At 44.9% G+C, this 20,907-nt stretch overlaps 1 protein-coding gene across 7 annotated transcripts in view; it reads left to right on the forward strand.

The window, feature by feature from the left end:
• Positions 1–20,907, forward strand: part of ASPH (aspartate beta-hydroxylase) — a 414,018-nt gene that overhangs the window by 181,458 nt on the left and 211,653 nt on the right. For all 7 annotated transcript variants that reach the window (XR_013824500.1, XR_013824501.1, XR_013824502.1 and 4 more), the window contains 3 exons: positions 6,619–6,754; positions 12,805–12,896; positions 13,265–13,398. Coding sequence is in view for 2 of the 7 variants with exons in the window: in XM_079901409.1 (XP_079757535.1) it covers positions 6,619–6,754; positions 12,805–12,896; positions 13,265–13,398 (362 nt within the window). In the remaining 5 variants the exon portion in view is untranslated. The remainder of the gene's footprint in view (positions 1–6,618; positions 6,755–12,804; positions 12,897–13,264; positions 13,399–20,907) is intronic.

Genomic DNA, 20,907 nt, shown 5'->3' on the forward strand with positions numbered 1-20,907 from the left:
TTAACAGATGCAAACTATTATATATAGGATGGATAAACAACAAGGTCCTACTGTAGAGCACAGGGAAATGTATTCAATATCTTGCGATAAACCACAAAGGAAAAGAATATGAAAAAGTGTATATATATATATATATATATATACACACACACGTATAACTGAATTACTTTGCTGTACAGAAGAAATTAATACAACATTGTAAATACTTCAATAAAATTGTTTTTTAAAGAATAGCTTCAGACATTTTTAGAAATTCAGTTTTACCTGTGGTGTGTCCTTTCTCAAGAACACAGATAATCCTTTATCCAGATTAGAATCCAATAATTAGGGAGCCTCATACTGGGCAGAGGTCAGGAGAAGCTCCCTGATGACAGTTGTCCGGCAAAAGCCCAGACACCGACCAGTTCAGAGCAGAGCAAGGCAGGTGGCTCCTGGAGGGCTATCTTCGGAGAAAGAGAGAAAGAAAGTAATAGCTTACATGATGTTTTTGGCAAAGCGTAGAACAGTATAAGAGGTTTTACAGCACCCTTGCAGGGCTATAAAGAAGAAACAGTGATAAGGCCATTACAGAATTAAGCCAAAGCAAAGGAGGCAGAATCTATAAATGCTGCATGTGACATGAAGAGTAATTGTTACAACTCAGTAAAACCCAGATGTGAGTTTACCCAGATGTATGAAAGGTTTGTGACATGAGCTGAACTGCTAGATGGAGACGAGGGAAAAGAAGACATCAAATCGTTAACTTGTTCCCTTCCCTGACAGAAAATGAGAGATCAAGTCTAGAATTAATAAATCAAGAGATAGCAAAATATAAACAGATTACTTAGATAGAAGCAGGCAGATATGAGAAAACAATATTTAAAGGGATTAGTTGGGGGTTGGACTCTGGGGAAAACTTAGTAAGGTACTGCTGCTTTCATTGTAAGACTTGTAGTAATATTTGACTTTTAAAAAAATGTGTGTGTCTTAATTGAATGAAGGGAAATAGTAAGGGAAATAGTTAAGAATTAGTCTGCTCCTCTAAAGGCTTTCCGCAAGAAATCAGTGTTAGGAGAAGCCTTTAAAAATAGGACTTAATCTGATGTGGAAAGAAAAGTGTGCCGTCCAAGCGGGGTGAGCAGAATATCTGGGAAAGGAGGAAATGGCCCTGAACTGGAGGGAGGGTGTGGGTTAAGGAGAGCTGGCGCACAGTTTGGGATTGATGAGGCTTGAAACCGGGAAGTCCATCTCTAGATGACTGAGCGCCAAATACAGCTGAGGTGTAACTGAGAGGCGAGTGCTGATGACGGGTTTACGAGGCCATGAGGCACCGTGAAAACAAGCGAATCTCTGTTTTCTAAAGCCTGTGTAGCCAGAAGAAGAAACGTGAATCAGAAGCTGTTGTCTTCTGGGCAACCAACTCAAATACTAACCCTATGAGTTTCTCTTTTCAGTTTCATGAAATGAATGAATTTAGGGTCAAGGAAGTAATAGGTCAAATGAAACCTTTAAAAATGTAGGCATGGCCCGGTCTGTGTAAGCCTTCAGGTTCCTGTTGGAATTTCCTAAAAAGCGGAATTTTTTGCCGAGTCAGACAACTAATAATGTTACTGTAGAGAAAGTACATTTCTTCTTTCCTCCTCCTTCTTGCTCCTCCTACCCCTCCCCCCATCCCCCCTCCCTTTCTCTCTCTCTCTCAGGAGCACACACGTAATTAGGTTTGGTCTTTAATCCCCTGTAACCATGTGAATGTTTCACAGTGCAGTTCATTGGTTTGTGCTTGAAAATGCCATTTCCGGGTCCCATTCCAGATTTCTCCCTGATGCCCGTAAAAGAGACCCTGCCACGTCTTTCCAAAGCTGAAAAACACCCCCAAGCAGAATCCTTACTTGAGTAGAAAAAATGTTTCTGTTGAACACGTAGGGGATCGTGATGGTTGTGACCTTTGTGTTTTTCATCATGTCACCAGGTAGAACTGGTGTGATCTGGTTAGCCCAGTTTTCCCCAGTTGTCAGCGTGCGCCCCCTTTGAGACACACCCAGTTCCCAGCCAGGGACACCTTGTTCCACCAGTATGTGCCCAGTGTGTACCCTGTAAGTCACAGGAGACGGGGACCCACGGCCGCTCTGCTGCCCCAGAGGGGCGCAGGGCCCCGAGCCCACCGCAGCCTGACACCCTCCTCCCACAGGTGCCCCGGGGATAATCAGGGGGCACCTCAGAGCCGGTTCTGGTGCTAGATTGTGAGACCTTAGGCTCAGTCACCGGCCCAAGTGCTCTGTCATCCCTAAAGTGGAAAAGTCTCCACTGCACTCACAGTACAGACACTTCCAGTTGTCAAATTCCACGACAAACTACTGAACTCTAAAGAGGAAATGCTGAGTGGCTGTTTCATGATGAAAATAAATGTCCGTGCAGGGTCTGCTCAGCACTGAGCGTACTGAGCAGGTCGGTGGCACTGCCGCAAGAGTGTTTCCAGCTTGGGACCGACCGGGAGACCCTGCATCTGGTTGCTCCTTTCAGCCAGACTGTCCTTCAGCACCCCTGCGGCACGTATAACAGGGGCAAACAAGAAAGTTTTTTTAAAAAGTCATCACTATTCCCGGAAAAGTCCCTCTGCAGCGACACTTCCCTGGGGGGACCCTGGGGAGAGGGGTGCGGAAGGGGGCAGGAACGACATTTCACATGTAAAAGACAGCCTGCCCTTAAAGAAAATTTAAACATTTTATTTAGTGATGCAGTCACTTGAACATTTTCCCTAGGACTCTGTGGCCTATTTTAGGAACAAAAGATCAGCTCTTTCCAAAGATGCCCCTAAAATCAGCCTTCAAAAGAAATGAAAGAAGCCACTGAAGTACTGGGAGGGCAGAGGGTGAGAGCCTGCCTGCCAAATCAGGCACTGATAACCTCATTCGAGAAGTAATTTCAAGTGTTAGAGAGGTGATTCTCCCCTGTCTTTGTGGCAGTTGAACATGAATTAGACAGATTTATCTAACAACTTGAATAAGTTACAGTAGCTGCGGGGAGCGTTGGCAGTTTAGGTACATTTGGGGAGATGCATCTGGGGTGCATTCTCTTTCCATGATCTTGGGATTCTTGAGAAAACCGTGGTCTTCTCTCACTCTGGGGACCTGCCTAAGTGAGGGGTTTTGAGTATCTCTTAATTGCAATGCAGTCTTTGACTTACTATTGATGAATTACCTTCTTGGGATGAAATAATATTGAAATTGTTACCAAACCAGGTTCGTTTACCAGGTTCGCAGCAGCAAAGAAAGGATTTATTCACAGGCAGCCAAGGGAGGAGACGGGAGAACCAGTCTCAGATCTGCCTCCCTGAAGGCAAGGAGCTTGAGATATTTATGGGATAAAGAAGTAGGGTGATCTTAGGGGTGGGGAAAGGTGATTGGATGTAGGGAAAAGGTGAGGTAATCAGTGGTCTGCCCAAGGTGTTTCTAAGTTACACGCTTCTTCATGGAATGTATGCGTAAAAACGGAGGGACTTCCCTGGTGGTCCAGTGGTTAAGACTCCATGCTCCCGATGCAGAGGGCACAGGTTCGATCCCTGGTCGGGGAACTAAGATCCCACATGCTGCATGGCATGGCCTAGAAAAAAAATTTTTTTAATAAAACAAAATAAATAGATAAAATAAAATAACAGTGGAGGCACTTAGCATGATCTGAGTGTGCAGGTTTTGGTCCTCGACATCAAACAGTCATTCATCAGACACCTATACAGGCCCAGTTTTAGGGTCAGTGGTCCCAACCAGCCTTAGCCAGCTGGAGCTTGAACTAGACACAGCTGACTCCAAGTGCCTAGAAAACAACTCAGGCAAATGTCTTATTGTTTAGGCTAACATGAAGCTTGGAGGGTATGCAATTTGCAAGAAAATAATTAAGGCAAGCGTGGGTAGTAAAGTAGGCTGCAAGCAGATATATAGCAAACTATAAGACAAACTCAAGAATTTCTGTTAGTCACCAAGTTTCTGTTAACCCAATGGGGCACAGTTTCAGGGTGGTTTTTTTAACTTTATGGGGCATGGTTTCAAGATTATCTGTGGACAGATGATCCACACCAGCAGAGAGCATGGTGATGATAAGAGCAGCTCCAGATTTTGACACAAATCAGTGGGTAGGTTTCATAGAAATATAAAATCAATTGGTGCAGCTACTGTGGAAGACAATATGGACGGTCCTCAACAAGTGAAAAATAGAACTACCAAGTGACCCAGTAGTCCCATTACTGGGTCTATATCCAGAGAAATGCAAATGTAATTCAAAGTAAAATATTTTGAGATATCTGCACTTTTGCGTTCATTGTACCCTTATCCACAATAACCAAGATATAGAAACAACCTAAGTGTCCATCAGTGGATGAGTGGATAAGGAAGATGTAACACACACACACACACACACGCGCGTGCGCGCGCGCACAATGGAACACTATTCAGCCACGAGAAAAGAAATCCTGCCATTTGTGACTTGGACGGACCTTGAGGGCACCAAGTGAGATAAGCCAGACACAGGAAGACAAATACTGTGTGGTATTACTTACAATGTGGAATCTCAATTAAAAAAAAAAAAGTAAGACTCATAGAAACAGAGAGTGGAAAAGTGGCTGGCAGGGGCTGGAGGCGAAGGAAGTAGGGAGAGGTTTGGGTAAAGGGTACAGACTTCCAGCTATACGATGGATAAGGTCTAAGGACCTGATGTATGACATTGAGACCGTAGTTGACAACACCGTATTGTAAATTGAAATTTGCTAAGGGAATAGAAGTAAAATATTCTCACTCCCAAAGTATCAAATAAATAAATATATGAGGTGATAAATGTGTTAATTAATCAGGTGGGGGGTTTCCTTTCACAATGTATATGTATATCAAATTACCACGATCTACATTTTAAATGTCTTACAATTTTATATGTTAATTAAGCCTCAAAGCTGAATTTTTTAAAAAAGAAATGTCAATAGACTCAAAGTAACACGGGGGAAAAAAGCGGTATAAAATCAGTATCTAATCTTAAAACCTACCGCTTGCCCTAGAATATTGGAATATACCTAATGCGGTCACCGAGTGTCACAGGCGTTCCCGGGGTTTGGCTGAAGTTGGTACCGTGTCTTCACACAAATCTCTGAGTGTATCTGTCTTTGGTGGAGTCCTCTGCTCGTGCCGTCTTCCTGGCTCCTTCTTGGTTTTCCTACGTTGAATCGTTAATTCATAAAGCACGGGTTGGTAAAAACACTTTACACCTTCTCTTGTGCTTTGCCCCACCTGTAATTGGTCATCCAGCCTTCTCTTGAATACTTCAAAAGATAGAGACCCCTGTTTCATTTTATTTTATTTTATTTTATTATTTTTTTTTTTGCGGTACACAGGCCTCTCACTGCTGTGGCCTCTCCCGTTGAGGAGCACAGGCTCCGGACGCGCAGGCTCAGGGGCCATGGCTCGCGGGCCCAGCCGCTCCGCGGCACGTGGGATCTTCCCGGACCGGAGCACGAACCCGTGTCCCCTGCATCGGCAGGCGGACTCTCAACCACCGCGCCACCAGGGAAGCCCGAGACCCCTGTTTTATAAGGCAACTCGGTCCATTTTCAGAGCACGCTAATTGTTGCTTCCATCTTTTATATGTGTTTGTAACTCATCAGCTTTACTTCCTTGCTCTTGAGCCCCGATTCTCGTTGAAATCATCTGTTGTGTTCTTCGCTATCCGGGTACCCGTAGACTCCACGACCACATCCACTTCCCATGCAACGTAGGAATGTTTGAAATTATGAATGTTTCCAAATCCCGGTTTCTCTGTGTAACCTAGCCTCTTTCATGCCGTTTTCGTTTTTTCTCCTGATAGTACTTCCCCCGAGGCTGCCACTCCGGATGCTTGCCCTGGCCTGCCGTCCCCCATAGCACCCACCCCTCTGCCATCTCCACTGCTCATCAGTATCGCTGTGCAGTGAGGGTTCCCAGGAGGAGAGCCTGTCCTTCTCCTCCCATGGGATCTACCCTCACCAGCCAGGCACTTACTGACAGAGCCTAAGGCACCCTCAAAGTGAGAGGTCAAAGAAATGTTTTTGTTTGGCTGAATTCTAAACACGAGGATATGTATTGGCTTTGTTTTGCTACTAATTTTATAACACGTCACATGCTCCAATGGACACTTTCCCAATGTTCTTGAAAGTTTAATTAATATTTACCACGTTGAATGGCGTCTTTATGAGGACCTCTATTGGGAGGTGGAATTAGTCTGTGATTTGTATTCCAGTTTGGACGCTGGAGTGTCATGTGGGCTGTACGGCAGGGTCCTGATGTAATGATGCTCAACAAGATTAGTCCTCTCGGTTGGTTAGGGTCTGTGAAAAAACGACCTTTAGGCAGACGTGAAAACAAACGTTAGACGGAACTGCTCTCGGCGGTTCCTGGGAATTACTGAAACATTTATGCTGCGGAGGCACTTGGTTCTGAAAACTAATTATTAGGTGGGTTTTTTTACACCCTTGACAAGAGGTCCTAGAGGAAATTGAAATAAGTAATCTAGATGAGAGGGAACATTTCATTACTTATTAATCAGACAAACAAAAAGCTGAACGTCACTATAAGGTGTTTTACCAGGCATATTTTCAGTCCAGTAAAACCAGAATCTTCCCTCTAGTCCTTAGAAAGAAACTGGAAGTTAATCCGAGATGAAGGCCTTGCAGTGATGGATAGAGCCCAGGGCCTGTTTCTGCCTGAAGATGAGAACCTGAGGGAAAAGGGTGACTGGAGCCAGTTTACACTGTGGCAGCAAGGTGAGCGTGCTACTTCCAGATCATTCTCTGCAACCTGATGGGAAGGGGGGACTTCTGCCAATACCTCCCAGAGCTAGGGTTCCCTGACTTAAAGGAAACTACCTGGGAAACCCAGATTATGAAAATCTATTTGTTGCTTCTTGAAACTATGTAGGAACACTCATCTGTGTGTGTGTGTGTGTGTGTGTGTGTGTGTGTGCATGTAAATATATGAGTGTGTATATGGATGTGTGTATTTGGATAAATATATATATATATGTTGTATTTTGATTTTCCTGGTCTTTCCTGTTAAATGATATGTTACAAAGAGTAACCCTACCGTACAGACGTAACTGAAGAGCCCACCGTGTGCTCATCGACGCCTTAGAAAGGAGCTTTCCTGAGCCTCTTTTGCTCCTGTACCTTGGAGACGATGTTGCGTGCCAAAATGATACCACCGCGGTGAGAGCCGTTGGGGTGGTGACAAACCAGAGTGACAAGTCAATAATAACTAGTGTCTGAGCTCATCAAGAATAGGAAGAGGGCTTCCCTGGTGGCGCAGTGGTTGAGGGTCCGCTTGCCAATGCAGGAGACGCGGGTTCGTGCCCCGATCCGGGAAGATCCCACATGCTGCGGAGCGGCTGGGCCCGTGAGCCATGGCCGCTGAGCCTGCGCGTCCGGAGCCTGTGCTCCGCAACGGGAGAGGCCACAACAGTGAGAGGCCCACGTACCGCAAAAAAAAAAAAAGAATAGGAAGAGGTTCACAGTCAACCTAATATTCCTTGAGCTGAACCCAAGCCCGGGTACACAGACAGGGCCTCAATCTGTGTGTGTCCAATGAGTTAATATATCAATCTGTCCTCGAAATGAGGAGCACTGAATTTTATCTTTAAAGCTCTCTCCAATTCTCTTCTGGAAAATTCAAGTTAACCTGGGTTAACGGTAGCTGAACAAAAGTAAATCTATTTTGAAGACTAAACAGCATGTGTCACACATCTTTAGCTGCAGAAAATAAATTGAGAGGATGATAAGCAGTTGGTTTATATCATGGGACAAATAGCACTGTTGTTTATGTCGGTATGCTTTCAGAATACTAAGATTTACACGTCAGAGAAAGAAGAACGACTTCAGTACTATTTTCAGGGAAATGTCCAACAGAAGAGACATCACATGATTTCAAGTGACTGTGTCAGCTTTTTGCCAGCAAGATTTTTTTAAATAGAGCTGTGATAAGGTCAATATGTGAACAACATGCTAATTTTGTCTATTGGCATCTCACTAAATGAGTCAATTCTGTTGGCCGTAAGCATTCACCAGTTCATCTGATGGCTCCGTTCCATCAACATCCTCATGCTTCATGGCTTCCTACACTAAATCTTGAGAATAGTATGCATCCTGGCAGTAATTTCCGGAAACCATAGTCTCTGCTCAAAGCACATGCTTTAATAAGGTTGAAATATGCAAAGCATTATGGGGCATAGAAAAGTGTTAAACAAGAAAGGAAATAAATAATGGAGACAGTTTCATTGGGGGCAACATTTTGACTTTTAAGGTTTTTGTGTATTTAAAAAATTTTTTTAATGGTAGCACAGTACATATAACTTAAAATTTACCACCTTACCTGTTTTCAAGTGTACATTCAGTGGGGTCATGTATATTCATATTTTCACGCAACCAATCTCTAGACCTGAGTTTCATCTTGCAAAACTCAAACTCTGTACCCATTAACAACACTCCCCACTGCCCTCCCCCAGCCCTTGGCAACCACCGTTGCACCTTCTGTTTCTATGAATTTACTGCTTCAGACACTTCATAGAAGTGGAATCATACAATATTTGTGAACTTATACATTTTCATATATTTTGATTATACCTGATTTTCCATGAATTAGAGTAATTTCTTAAAATATTTACTTCCTTGATCTTTGTTAAATTCTTCTTCCCACTGAGTGGAATTTGCATGTTCCTTTTTTTTCCTCTCTCCTTAAGTTTGACAAAGTGATCTAGTATGTTCTTTAAAAACCTCAAATTATATCTCACCTTATTTTGATTTTTTTCTAATTCCTGCTTTTATATTTTTCTTCCTCCTCATGTTCTTTTTGTTGTTTATTTTATCCGTTTTTTCTAAACTTTTCAATCAGAACTTCTTAGTAAGTTTATTTTCATTCTTTCATCTTCATTAATAAAAGCATTTAAGGCTATGGACTGATCTCTAGATTTAGCTTTGGATACTTTCCTTAAGCTATAATTTATATTTTCACTTGTATTATTCCCCCCAGAAACGACTTCATTTTTATCTCAATTTCCATTTCGATTCAAAATAATTTAGAAGTGTGTGTCTGTGTTTTATAAGTATCTGTTTTCCAATCAGTTGCAGTCAATTAAATAGAAATTAATTTCTCGTTTTATTTTATCATCATAAAATAATACAACTCCCATAGTTGCTCTTTTAAGAAGTTTTATTAAGGTTCTTGGTGGTCTTTTGTTTGTGGTTCCAGGCTTCTGTGAGAAACCCAGTAACTGTTTTCTGGAAACAAATTTCACAGTTTAAAGAATTTTGAAGGCAGCTAGTATTGTAGCTTGCGTAGAAGCAGGGTGGCACCCCTGAAGGCAGATGCCCTGTTGGCCTGGAGACAGAGGGAAGGGAATCCTGCAGCAGGAGGGGTCAGGAAGATGAGGGGAGGGAGATGGCGGGGTCGTTTCTTAGCCACACTGAGAGCTCAGATTAAGACAGGAGGCCCATGAGGATCTGACTTGTGAAGACTTAGAGGTTGTCTAGCCTAGTTAGGAAAGGATGCTGCTGGAATCTTGAAGGCCTTGAAGCTATGGCTTCAAGCTTCATTTCTATCCATATGTAAGTGGGAATCATGGAAGTTCTCTAAGTAACCCAACCATTTCTGAAGTATATTTATTCCTTTTTAAATGATCAACGTTTTTGAGTTGGAGAAAAAAAAAAAGACCGAATCAACAAATATACATAACTAATTTTTCCCCACAGATGTTTTCAAATTGCTGTGTGAATGTTACAGAACATCTGTTTTGCTCGTTTATTGTTTTAACGATGAACGCTAAAACATAGTGTTAACAAATATGCCACACATGCACAGTCACACTTTCTTCCAGAGCCCATGGGAGATGGTGCTAACCCATCCCAGTAGCCTTTCTGGATGAGCTCAAGCTGAACCTCTGAATCCTGCTCAACACAGTGTTCTAGGTAGCCACTGTCAACTGATCAGAGTTGTCATGCAAGATGAACCTATTGTCATCCCAGCAGTAAAGCCTTGAAACTTCAGAGAGATACAACCCAGAACCTTTAAAAATCTCACCTCCATGATATCCCTCTTAAAGTGTATTCTTCACATGTAGATGAAATATTCAGTTGATTCTTTCAGATTTGCATCAGCAGTTAGATCTCTTTCTGGGGCTGTTTTTCCCAAAGAAACAAAGTTTATCACTTCTTGAAAGTTACTTTAAACTGTGTGAAAAATAATAAATTAAAAACAAAACCACACTGAGTTCAGCTGCTGGGCAGTTTTCTCCTCCGCGGAATGGTTTGCTCTGCACAGTTATGTTCAAATCCAAGACGTGACATAGTGAAAATCATGCTTTAAAGCATAGCCTTTGGAGACCGAGGATCCCGAGTTGGGGTCCTGGCTGCACCACTTGTTAGTGTGTGATGTGGGCTTGTTCCTGACTCTCTGAGCCTCAGATTCCTCAGCTGAAAAATGACGATGAAAATAGTGCCTCGACCGCCTGCCGATGCAGAGGACAGGGATTCGTGCCCCGGTCCGGGAAGATCCCAGATGCCGCGGAGCGGCTGGGACCGTGAGCCATGGCCGCTGAGCCTGCGCGTCCGGAGCCTTTGCTCCGCAACGGGAGAGGCCACAGCAGTGAGAGGCCCGCGTACCGCCAAAAAAAAAGAAAAAAAGAAAAGAAAATAGTGCCTCGAGTATGGGGTTGTTACCAGGATCAGTGAGCAAAGGTCTGACATACAGAAGAATGATAGCAATTCTAGTTTTTATTACATAATAAGCATACATTATGTAACAGTAATGGAGACATCCTTAGGTCGCCATTAAGAACATGGACTCTGGGTCCAGTTGGACTGGAATTCCCACTCTGCCACTTACCGTGTGACCTCTCCGTGCCTCGCTTCCTCTTCTATACAATACGATTCTAATAGTGTCCCCCTCCCTGGTGTGTGGGCATCAGGTGAGTGGTCCCTGGCCCGTGCTGAGCACCATGGAAGTGTAGTTGCGTTCCTAAACCCTCCCAATCACACGTGAATAGTTAAAACTACCACCGGCAATCCACGAATGATAAGATTCCCCTACAGAGAATCTGTGTTTACAGACTAGAAAAGATTTATGTGGCTAAATGGCTAGAGATGTTCTCTGATTCACTCCTCACCAAGTGGCAATCCTAGTGACCCAAGCTGTTAGGTTCCCCATTTATTAGCTCTCATTCGGGTAAGACACACGTGTTCTCCAAGTGACACGTGCTCAGCCCTCACCACTGTGCCCGTGGGAAATCCAGACACCTCTAGCCGCTCCTCAAGGCCCCAGGCCTCACCTAGCTGCTGCCTGAACACACAGAACCCACAACTGGTACTACCGCTAAGTCATCCCCAGATCCTGCATTTAGGACGGCATGGGAAGCTAGGGCTTGAACATTCTTTATGATGTCGTGTACGAGAATCTGTTGGTTCAAACTGACATTATCATTAAACTCATATTCAATTAGTAACTAAAAACAGCAACTACCATTTTCCTCAAGAGACAGATTACTTAGGAAAAACAAATATAGAAGTTGTTTTCTAAAATATCGAGGTCCATTTGATTGAGGATGCTGCCGGTAAGATACATTCCTTGTTAACTCTCATTTTATTCTCAGTATATAATTATCTTAGGACACAACTAACATTAATTAAATAAACTTGAACTCAGCTTAGATGTATCAGTACCTTGTAGGAATCCTGAAGAGGGAATTACAATGTCTCTACCTTTTAAAAAAAACCCATTGTTTTCCTCGTCCGTGAGAGCAAATGATGCTGTACCTTCCTAAGCACATCTTTCTTAAGAAACAGTGATTTTGTCGATGGTGAAGGAATTTGCCTAGTCCAGGGTGCTTTAGACTATGTCCCAAAATCTGTGTTCCTGACCAGGCCCTCAGAGAAACCCCCATCTCTCAGAGGCCTCTCCCCTCGTCACTGAAATCCTATTCTTATCAGCATATAAAGGATGTACATTGGAAAATACATTAAATTTCAATGAAAACTAATGTGTGGGTGAGTAGAATATAGTCCTAGAAAATGCACTTTTAGGTCAGAAGTGTAACATAGGCCATTTTCCTTCCTTGGGGGCTGGGGGGTGGATGAGTTTCCTGTGGCTGCTATAACAATGACCATAAATGTCGTGGCTTAAGATAACTCAGATGTTTTACGTTTACAGTTCTGGGTCTCACTGAGCTGAAGTCAAAGTGTCATCAAGGCTGCATTCATTTAGAGGCTGCCCACATTCCTTGGCTGTGGTCCCCTTCCGTCTTTGGAGCCCGCAGTAGCCACTCAAGTCTTTCTCATTCTGTATCACTCTGGCACTGACTCCCTCTTCTACATTTAGACCCTGTGATTACACTGGGCCCATCCAGTTCATCTACGATAATCTCCTTCTTTAAAGGTCAGCTGATTAGTAATCTCCACGTCACCTGCAACCTTAATTTTCCCTTGCCACGTAACGTAACCTATTCACGAGTTCCTGGGCTTAGGATGTGGTCTTCTTTAGGAGGGAGCCGTTGTTCTGCCTGCCACAGGGGGAAAAATAAGTATTCAGCACATGCCTTGCCCGTTAGACATCCTTAGTCAAATACGGTAGTCCAAGGCTGGGTGCAGAGCTCTGGTCCTTGCTGTGCCCGTCAGTGTTTGTTGGAACAGGACACTCTGTCTTCTTGTGTTTACTCGGCCTTCTCATTCTTACAGTAAGGAGGACAATATAGATTGTGTGTGGTCAAAACGGGATGAGTTAAAGCTTTACTGTGATTTGTTTCTAACAGTGGTTTTATCATTTATTGTTCTAGGAAGGAAAAATGAAAATGCCTGTAAAGGAGCTCGTAAAACCTGTGCTTTACTAGATAAATTCCCCGAGACGACAGGATGCCGAAGAGGACAGGTACCAAGAATGTTTTCTGTGCTGGGAAGAGCACAGTCAGTTATTAGGGGAATAAATGGGAATGCTCATGTTTACAAAGAAACGGTTATTTCCTTTGACCCACTGAATGCCTCTTTTTTCACTTGCTTTTTAATAAAACATAATGTCATGCCCTCGACGGCAGCACTGAGGGTGGAAAATGTTCAGCGTTTATAGCTTTGTGGAAAATGGGAGTCCTTACTTTTAGTTCCTTCACAAAGAAATAAGACGAGGATATAAATTCCGAGTACTGCAGAGGCACTAATCTGAATTGACAGTAATTTTGTACTTTTAGCAGTTCTCCCACACCTTGGTAAATGGATGAACAGGGTGGTACATTTTCTGTGCAGATCAAATATTCCGTCATGCACCCGGGAACCCACGTGTGGCCGCACACGGGACCCACGAACTGCAGGCTCCGAATGCACCTGGGCTTGGTGATTCCCAAGGAAGGCTGCAAGATCCGGTGTGCCAACGAGACCAAGTATGTTTCCTCCCATCCCTTTCTCTCTTACTCGTCACCTCTGAGGATGGATGTTCGTTACGACAAAGCTGTGCTCGGTTGGATTGTTTCTCTTTCTTTGTCACTGAAGTAGACTGGAGTGGGTGGTATTAATCCAGCTTCTTAGTCGGTGTCCCACCTCTGCGCTTTCCGTGGGTCTGGAGATACTCCCCAGTTCTAGGGCTGCCCTCCTTAATCATTTCTCCCCAGAGCATTCTTGTCTGATTGACGAACCTTCTTGCTTCTCTTTCTAGATGGACAGACTTGCATTCAGTCAGCTAACTTGTCCTAAACCCTACACATGTTACACATTGTGTTTATTGCTTTACACCTTGAACTATGCATCAGTACAAAGAGTCTCCTTCCTGAAGAAAACACCCTGTGATATTTATATGTCTTGCTCTAGAGGACACAGCATGGTGCAGTGGACGTGGCTGCCTTTTCAGATCCCAGCTGTGCCAACTAATCCTGTGTCACCTTGGCCAGTCACTTAATCCCCTGCGGCCTCAGCCTGCTTACTTATAAAATCGGCAGCGTTGCTATCTGCTTTGCAGGGTTGTTGTCCAGATTAAACAAAATAATGCCTACAAGGCACTTAGCCCGGGTACCGGCCTGAGAAGGGACATGGTTAATGTCAGGGCAACTTCTTTTGATGCCTTTGCCTGTCCTGGTCCTATTACTCTGTTCCCCTGGAATGCCCGCCTTTTCACCCATCCAAAATTAACCTAGTACTAAGATCCAATTTTGTTCCTAAAAAGGAACCTCTCCTTTGACTTCTTAGAGTATTTACAGGGTGTATTCTCAGTGATTCTGCTTTTTATTTCCATTGCTTTCTATTAATTGGTATATATTGGTCTAATCTCTGGGACTGAGCTGTAAGTGCCTGGAGGGCAGAAACCAAGTTGTCTTCTCACGCGTGTATCGCGGCCCTTGGTGGAGGTCTGCTGGAGGGGTGTGCAGGAGGGTACTGGTCGTTCACGGCCCTTGGTGGAGGTCTGCTGGAGGGGTGTGCAGGAGGGTACTGGTCGTTCGCGGCCCTTGGTGGAGGTCTGCTGGAGGGGTGTGCAGGAGGGTACTGGTCGTTCGCGGCCCTTGGTGGAGGTCTGCTGGAGGGGTGTGCAGGAGGGTACTGGTCGTTCGCGGCCCTTGGTGGAGGTCTGCTGGAGGGGTGTGCAGGAGGGTACTGGTCGTTCGCGGCCCTTGGTGGAGGTCTGCTGGAGGGGTGTGCAGGAGGGTACTGGTCGTTCGCGGCCCTTGGTGGAGGTCTGCTGGGGGGGTGTGCAGGAGGGTACTGGTCGTTCGTTTGGTTATTGGCAGACACCTGCCTGCCCCGGGCCTGGGGCAGCAGCCCACCGTGCCGTGAGGGGTTCTGAGACGACTCACATGGGGGTCTTCCCCCACCAGAGGTGTCCAGTCGGAGAAAACACAGCTCGAAGGTCGTGAGTCATAAGAGAGGCTCAGGCAGGGATGCTGCAGGTGGTCGGTGGGCAGGCAGCTCATTTGCGCTGAGAATTGGGAAACCTGACAGTGGTGGCTTTTAAAGACAGGAAGGATTTGCACATTAAAAGCTGGAAGGGAGGGGCACTCGAGGCTGAACAAACGGCATCAGCATAGGCGCGGAAGCCAAAAATTACAAGCCACGTGTGAGGAATATTGAGCGCTTTCAGCAGCCAAGAGTGTGGGATACTGTTAAGAGGTAAACAGACCTTTAAATTCTGGTAAATTTTTCCAGAATTTATTTGAACACATATGATTCGAATCAGGTAGCACCAAACCAAAGGTGGTTAGGAGCGCTCCACCGGCACGCGCTGGGGGCCAGGTTTTCATAGAGGAGCTGCTGAAGCAAAGCAAGGAGATTATTTGACTGGTTGTGGTGTAAGCGGTTGCCTCGTTTGGGAAAGGCTGCTGCTAATCGTGATTGGTCGTTCTTAAGTTTCACTTTCTCAGATTCCAGTGAATTGACTCCGGGGTAGGTTTTGCTTTGCTACGAGGCTACCTCCGTCTCATGGCCTCCTTGTTTCGTTCCTTTAACATACAGAATGAGGTTGGAAAGTGAGAGAGTGGATTAGAAGCTAAATCATGGAAGGCTTTGAATACAAACTAGTGGGATCAGATCTCTTTTAGGAAGGCGTTCTGGAAACCCTGGGTGTGTCTGATGGGGCATTTGGGAAGAACAGTTAACAGACTGCCTCAGTAGCCCACCCCAGAAGGGCAGGGATTGGGATCCTGGAAAGAAAGGGAGAGTAAAGAACAGAGGCAGGAGATGTGATGAAGATTGACTCGAGTGAATCTCGAGCGTGTGGGGCAAGGGAGGGGTGTCCGTGACGATGCGACAGTTTCCATTTTGGTCAGTCGGGGGTTGTTGATGCTTTAGCAAATGCTGAGAGCTTGGGAGGCATGAGGCAGGTTAGGGGAACAGATCATGAGTCCGGTCTTCATATTATTTGTTTAAGTTGCTGTTGGGACACAGGAGTGAAAACATCCAGGAGTCTGCTGGATAGTGAGGTCTGGAGCTCAGGGGAGAAGTCAAGTCTAGACATAAAGGTTTTAGAAGCAGGCTTATTGGGAGGCTCTAGAGGAAACGTGAGAGTCCATGGCCACATTGACATTTCGGAGGCAGAAAAAGGAAAGAGAGCCAAGAAGGAGCTGGGGCAGCAGAGGGCAGAGCTGGAAGAGCCAGGAGGGGGAATCAGAGATGGCCAGACCGGGCGAAGTTTCTTCCAAGATGCAAAGGAGCTCACGGAGCCTTGCTGAGCTCCGTTCGGGTCTACAGGGTCTCTCTGCCAAAGGGGAGAGGGGCAGGGGACCCAGGGAAAACAGAGAGGAGGTGGGGGTGTGCTGGGGGAGGCAGAGTTTGACGAGGTCAACTCCTTGGAGGTCAAATAAGAATCACAGGGGCCGTGAAGATGGAGAGGAGCTTCAGACCTAATTTAAGTATACCAACTTAGGGTCTTAAACTGAAGCTGGGAATGTGATTAGGGGAACTGTCTGCACCCGCCAGAAGCAGGGAAGGGCTGTAAGCCCAGCCCCACGGCTCACTTGTAGGGTGATCTTGAATAAGAACATTGACTGGGCAGCCCCTCCATTCCCACTGGGCTGAAAGCCAGCCTCCTTCAGGTGGCAGTAAGTAGCTGCTGATAACAATACTTTGCAGGTGGTATAGTTTACAAATCCACGGTGATTACTAAAAAGCACTCGTCCACACCCCGCCTCTCATGGGCTAGGGCGGCGGTTTTGCGGAGGATGGATTGTTTCACGCTGTCTCGTCCCCAGGGAGCTTTGAAGCATCGGTGCCCTTCCTCTCCCTCCTCAGTGCTGGTCAGCCTCCTTCTCCACGTCCCTTCTATGGTACTTGTTTTATGTTGCATTACATTCTCATCCTTCATAATCCTTAACTCCAGGGTGGCCGGGTCAGGCTAAGTATTTCATTACAAAAAGAGTGTTTTTCATGAGAGAAATGGGTCAATGAAATTGAAGCACTGTGCAATGCTTCTAGTGAACATAGCTAGAGAGCTGAATAGTAGAGTCAGTTTATAAACTCTGAGGACAGAACGTGAAATCTGTATGTGATATGAAATCATACGTAATATGAAATCTGGGAAGTTTCACACTTATTATGGAAGCACTATTAGTGTGGAAACAGAAGCACACGTACCAGGACATCAGGCTTCCTTGTTATGGGCAAGTGGAAGCAATTTTTCAGAGCTTCTCAACTTTTGAAGGAGTAGCAATTTGCGCCTTGTAGTTCTCAGGTACTAATCATCACACTGCGATTCCTGCTAGCGGGCGTGCGTGTTGGTTAAAGAGTCCATCACTGCAAATCATAGCACAGCTCTTTCTATCTGAAGATGGGCTTGAAGGTATGCAGCTGTCTATCTCAATAAGTAAAATGATCATTTAAAATGAATAAATGCTTTCCGGTGACAAAACTGATGCATGCCCCTGCTACATAATTTGTGAAACACAGAGAAGCACGACAAAGAAAGTAAATATTATTTTTGATTTCGGTACTCAGAGATATTGCTCAGACGCTTCTCAGGGCCTGTATAATGTATATTCATGACGAGGAAGCTCCTAGTGCTAATATGCATCGTGCTTTCTATGTGTCAAGCACAGTCCGAAGCCCTCTGCATACCTTCACAGCAACCCCACGTAACTGGGAGTATTAAAATCTCTACTTTTCAGCTGAGGAGACGGATGTATAAATAGGCTGAGTAACTTCCCCAAGGTCACTCAGCTTAGCAAGTGTCGATATTTGTATCAGGGTCCTAGGGCTGCCGTAACGAATTAACACAATCTGGATGACTTAGAACAACAGAAATGTCTTCTCTCACCATTTTGGAGGCCAGAAGTCCGAAATCAAGGTATGGTCAGGGTTGGGTCCTTCTGGAGGCTCTGAGGGGCAGTCCCTGTCCCCTGACTCTCTCCTGGCTTCTGGTGGCTGCAGGCTCTCCTTGCTGCGTCCTGGCTCATAGGCGCACCACTGCCATCTCTACTGTCCTGGTTAGCATGGGGTGTCTATGGCTATCCATACACACAGATGAATATCTGCGTCTCGACAGGGAAACGGCACTTCCCACATTGAAAACAGATTTTGTCCAAACATTTGTTCATTGAACTGATGGTTGAGAATTTGGAAAGTTGAGATCCATTTTGCTATGGCAGTAATAAATGATGTGGAGGTTCCTGGGCCAGCCCTTAAAAGCCTCCTAACTCATGGTCTCTGTTAATAGGGCTGTAGCACCAGTGGCTATTGGTTTTTTTAACTTTTTATTTTATATTGGAGAATAGTTGGTTAACAATGTTGTATTAGTTTCAGGTGTACAGCAAAGCGATTCAGTTATACATATACATGTATCTATTCTTTATAATAATGTTTCTATGGGAAAACAGATCCTGAGTTTTCACTTCAGATTTTAACATCCTGTATCTTCATGAAAGTAAATTAAGAGCACCAAAGTCTCCTGACCTGGATTCAAATCCTGGCTTCCCCTCTTATGAAGTGTAACTTTAGACAACTTGCATGGCCTCACTAAGCCTCAATTTCCTCATCTGTAAAATGGGAAGAATAAAAGTATGTCTTGGTGTCGTTTTGAGAATTAAAGTGATCCGTATAAATACATTCAGAACTGTATTTACAGAGTGTGACGTGGTAACTATGCTCAGTATTTTTGAGCTTTTATTGTGCTCGTCTCTGATTGCTGCAGAAATGGGGACTTCTGCCCCTTACCTCCCAGGGCGTGAGACCAAGCACTCCTGTACTGTCGGAGGTGGTCCTTGGAACCTGCAGTGCGCACTCTGGCGGGGATGAGGGTGGGTGCTCTAAGGAGACAGGAAGGAGGGGGAAACGGGAAGTCGAGGGTGTGCAGGGCTAGGGCTGGTGAAGGAATGGATCAGATGCAGAGGGGGGCTATGATGTGATAGGCCTGGGGCTGGGAGGGGTGCTGAGGCAGGGGGGCACAGCAGGGCACAGCGGATGGCCACCCCCTCCATTTCCCCTTGTGCCGCCACCCTGGAGAGGGGCCAGAGGCATCCCAGCTCTGTGGCCTCGGGAGGTTTCCTCTCCCTCTTCCCTTTCTTTGTCCTCCCCTTTTGGCTTTCTTCGCGATGTTACAGAGCCCTCTGCTACTGGGTAACCGAGGACCACGAGGGGGGAGTCAAAAGCCGTTACAGAGGCAGTGCAGGGGCTGCACAGCGGAGCCGAAGCCCCAGGCCCACTTGGAGGGGAGAGAATCCCCGCGGCAGCCTGGCTGGAACGAGCCCCCCCAGGAGGGGTGGAGAGAGATACTAGGGTGCATATATACAGAAGCTGTTGGGAAAAGAGCTTCTTTGTAATTTAGCCATCTTTTATTGAAATTACTATTTTGACATCCAACAAAATAGCAAATACCATACCCATTTCTCAGATGACAGTTTGTGAAATGCATCCTGTAAAATGCAATATGAAGACTAAAGTCCCAGCCAACAGCTTGGCTCAGAGAATTAAGAGAATTTCTGAGCTGAAAGAAGCCTTGGAGGCCCTCCTGCCCTCCTCCATCATTGCACAAATGGGGAAACTGAGGCCCACAGGTGACATGCTTATCACAGCCACATGGCTAGTTAGCAGTGGTCAGAACAAGAACACAGGTGTCCTAGCTTCCAGAAAAATGCTTTATCCTGATAGATAGATGATAGATAGATAGATAGATAGATAGATAGATAGATAGACAGACAAAGAAGGTATGTGCATGTGTATTTCTGTATTAGGAGGAGAGAAAAAAGAGGAAGTGGCAATAATGCAGTTTTAATTTCAATTCCAGGATGTGCCAGGCTTTCCAGTGCAGTCAGAAACTGAGGGATTTCAATGGATCAGAATTGATAAGAGCTGTGTTAAAGCAGCCTGATTCCTGAGCCCTTTGACCCTTTTCTGTACTCCAGTCAGCCTGTTTAAATTCCTTTCAGGCCCCCTCAGCATCGCAGCTATAGGCGCTGAGAATGTTTCCTACAACCGCGATCTTGAGCTAGAGGTCCGGCTGTAATGAAGCAAGCCTAGTGCCTTTCTGCTTCCTCCACAGAATCACGGTGTCACCGCAGGCATCCGAACTGGCTTGCATGTGATTCCTTTGCTGAAAAATTAGAACCGCGTCATTTGTCTACCTCAGAACCTTTTAGCAAAGATCACTGAGATATAATCTATAAAGTTTTTAGGTGGAAAACTCTATTGGCACGTAGCGTCATTATTTAGCATTATTAATGGTGATGGTAATTCTATGGCAAAATTATAGTTATTAGGTTTATGCTGCCACCATTATACCATTATCATTAATTATAATAATCTGAGAAATTGAGGAATTACACAATGTTGGTTTATCTTGTGACCAGATATTCTTCTATCTTTTGGCAAACCAGGGAGAGACGTTCTTCTCGTAACAGTAAGAAATGCTAAAATTAAGCTGAGGTAGCCATCTGGGGATGGGGTGCAGCTGCCCACTGCTATCCTGCCTTTCTGGACCCGCAGAGGAAGGCTGGGCGAACGCCTCCAGGAGGACCTCTTTCCAAGGCTGCTCTGAAAATCTTTTCTCCAGAGGGTCCTTTTCTTGTCATAATCTCAGCATAACTTAAATGTATGTGGCGGAGATTTGCTCTCAAAGCGAGTGGCCTGAAAACTATTTTCTTTGCATTGCAATGAGTGTCTTTGTTTTTCACTCAGAAGAGGTGCAAGACCTTTGACATCTTTGAGCTCTGACTCTTTTTGTTCTGGAAAACCTTCATCCTTTCCCAGACAGGTGACACATCTCTTGTTGAACGCAAGTCACTTTAGTCTGCATGTCACTTGGATGGAGTTTTATTGTCCTTCCCAATTAGGGCTGCACTTTTAGTCATTCTAGCTCTCATAAGTGATTGAAAGACATCATTTTTTACCTATTCAGAAGGTATCTACATTTAAGAATCTACAATAAGTAATTGAGTATCTTTACTGTTTTCTGGGAAAGTGTCTGAAAGAAAATAGAA

The sequence above is a fragment of the Stenella coeruleoalba genome (genome assembly GCF_951394435.1).
Source record: "Stenella coeruleoalba genome assembly, chromosome: 17".
NCBI classification, from domain to species: Eukaryota; Metazoa; Chordata; class Mammalia; order Artiodactyla; family Delphinidae; genus Stenella; species Stenella coeruleoalba.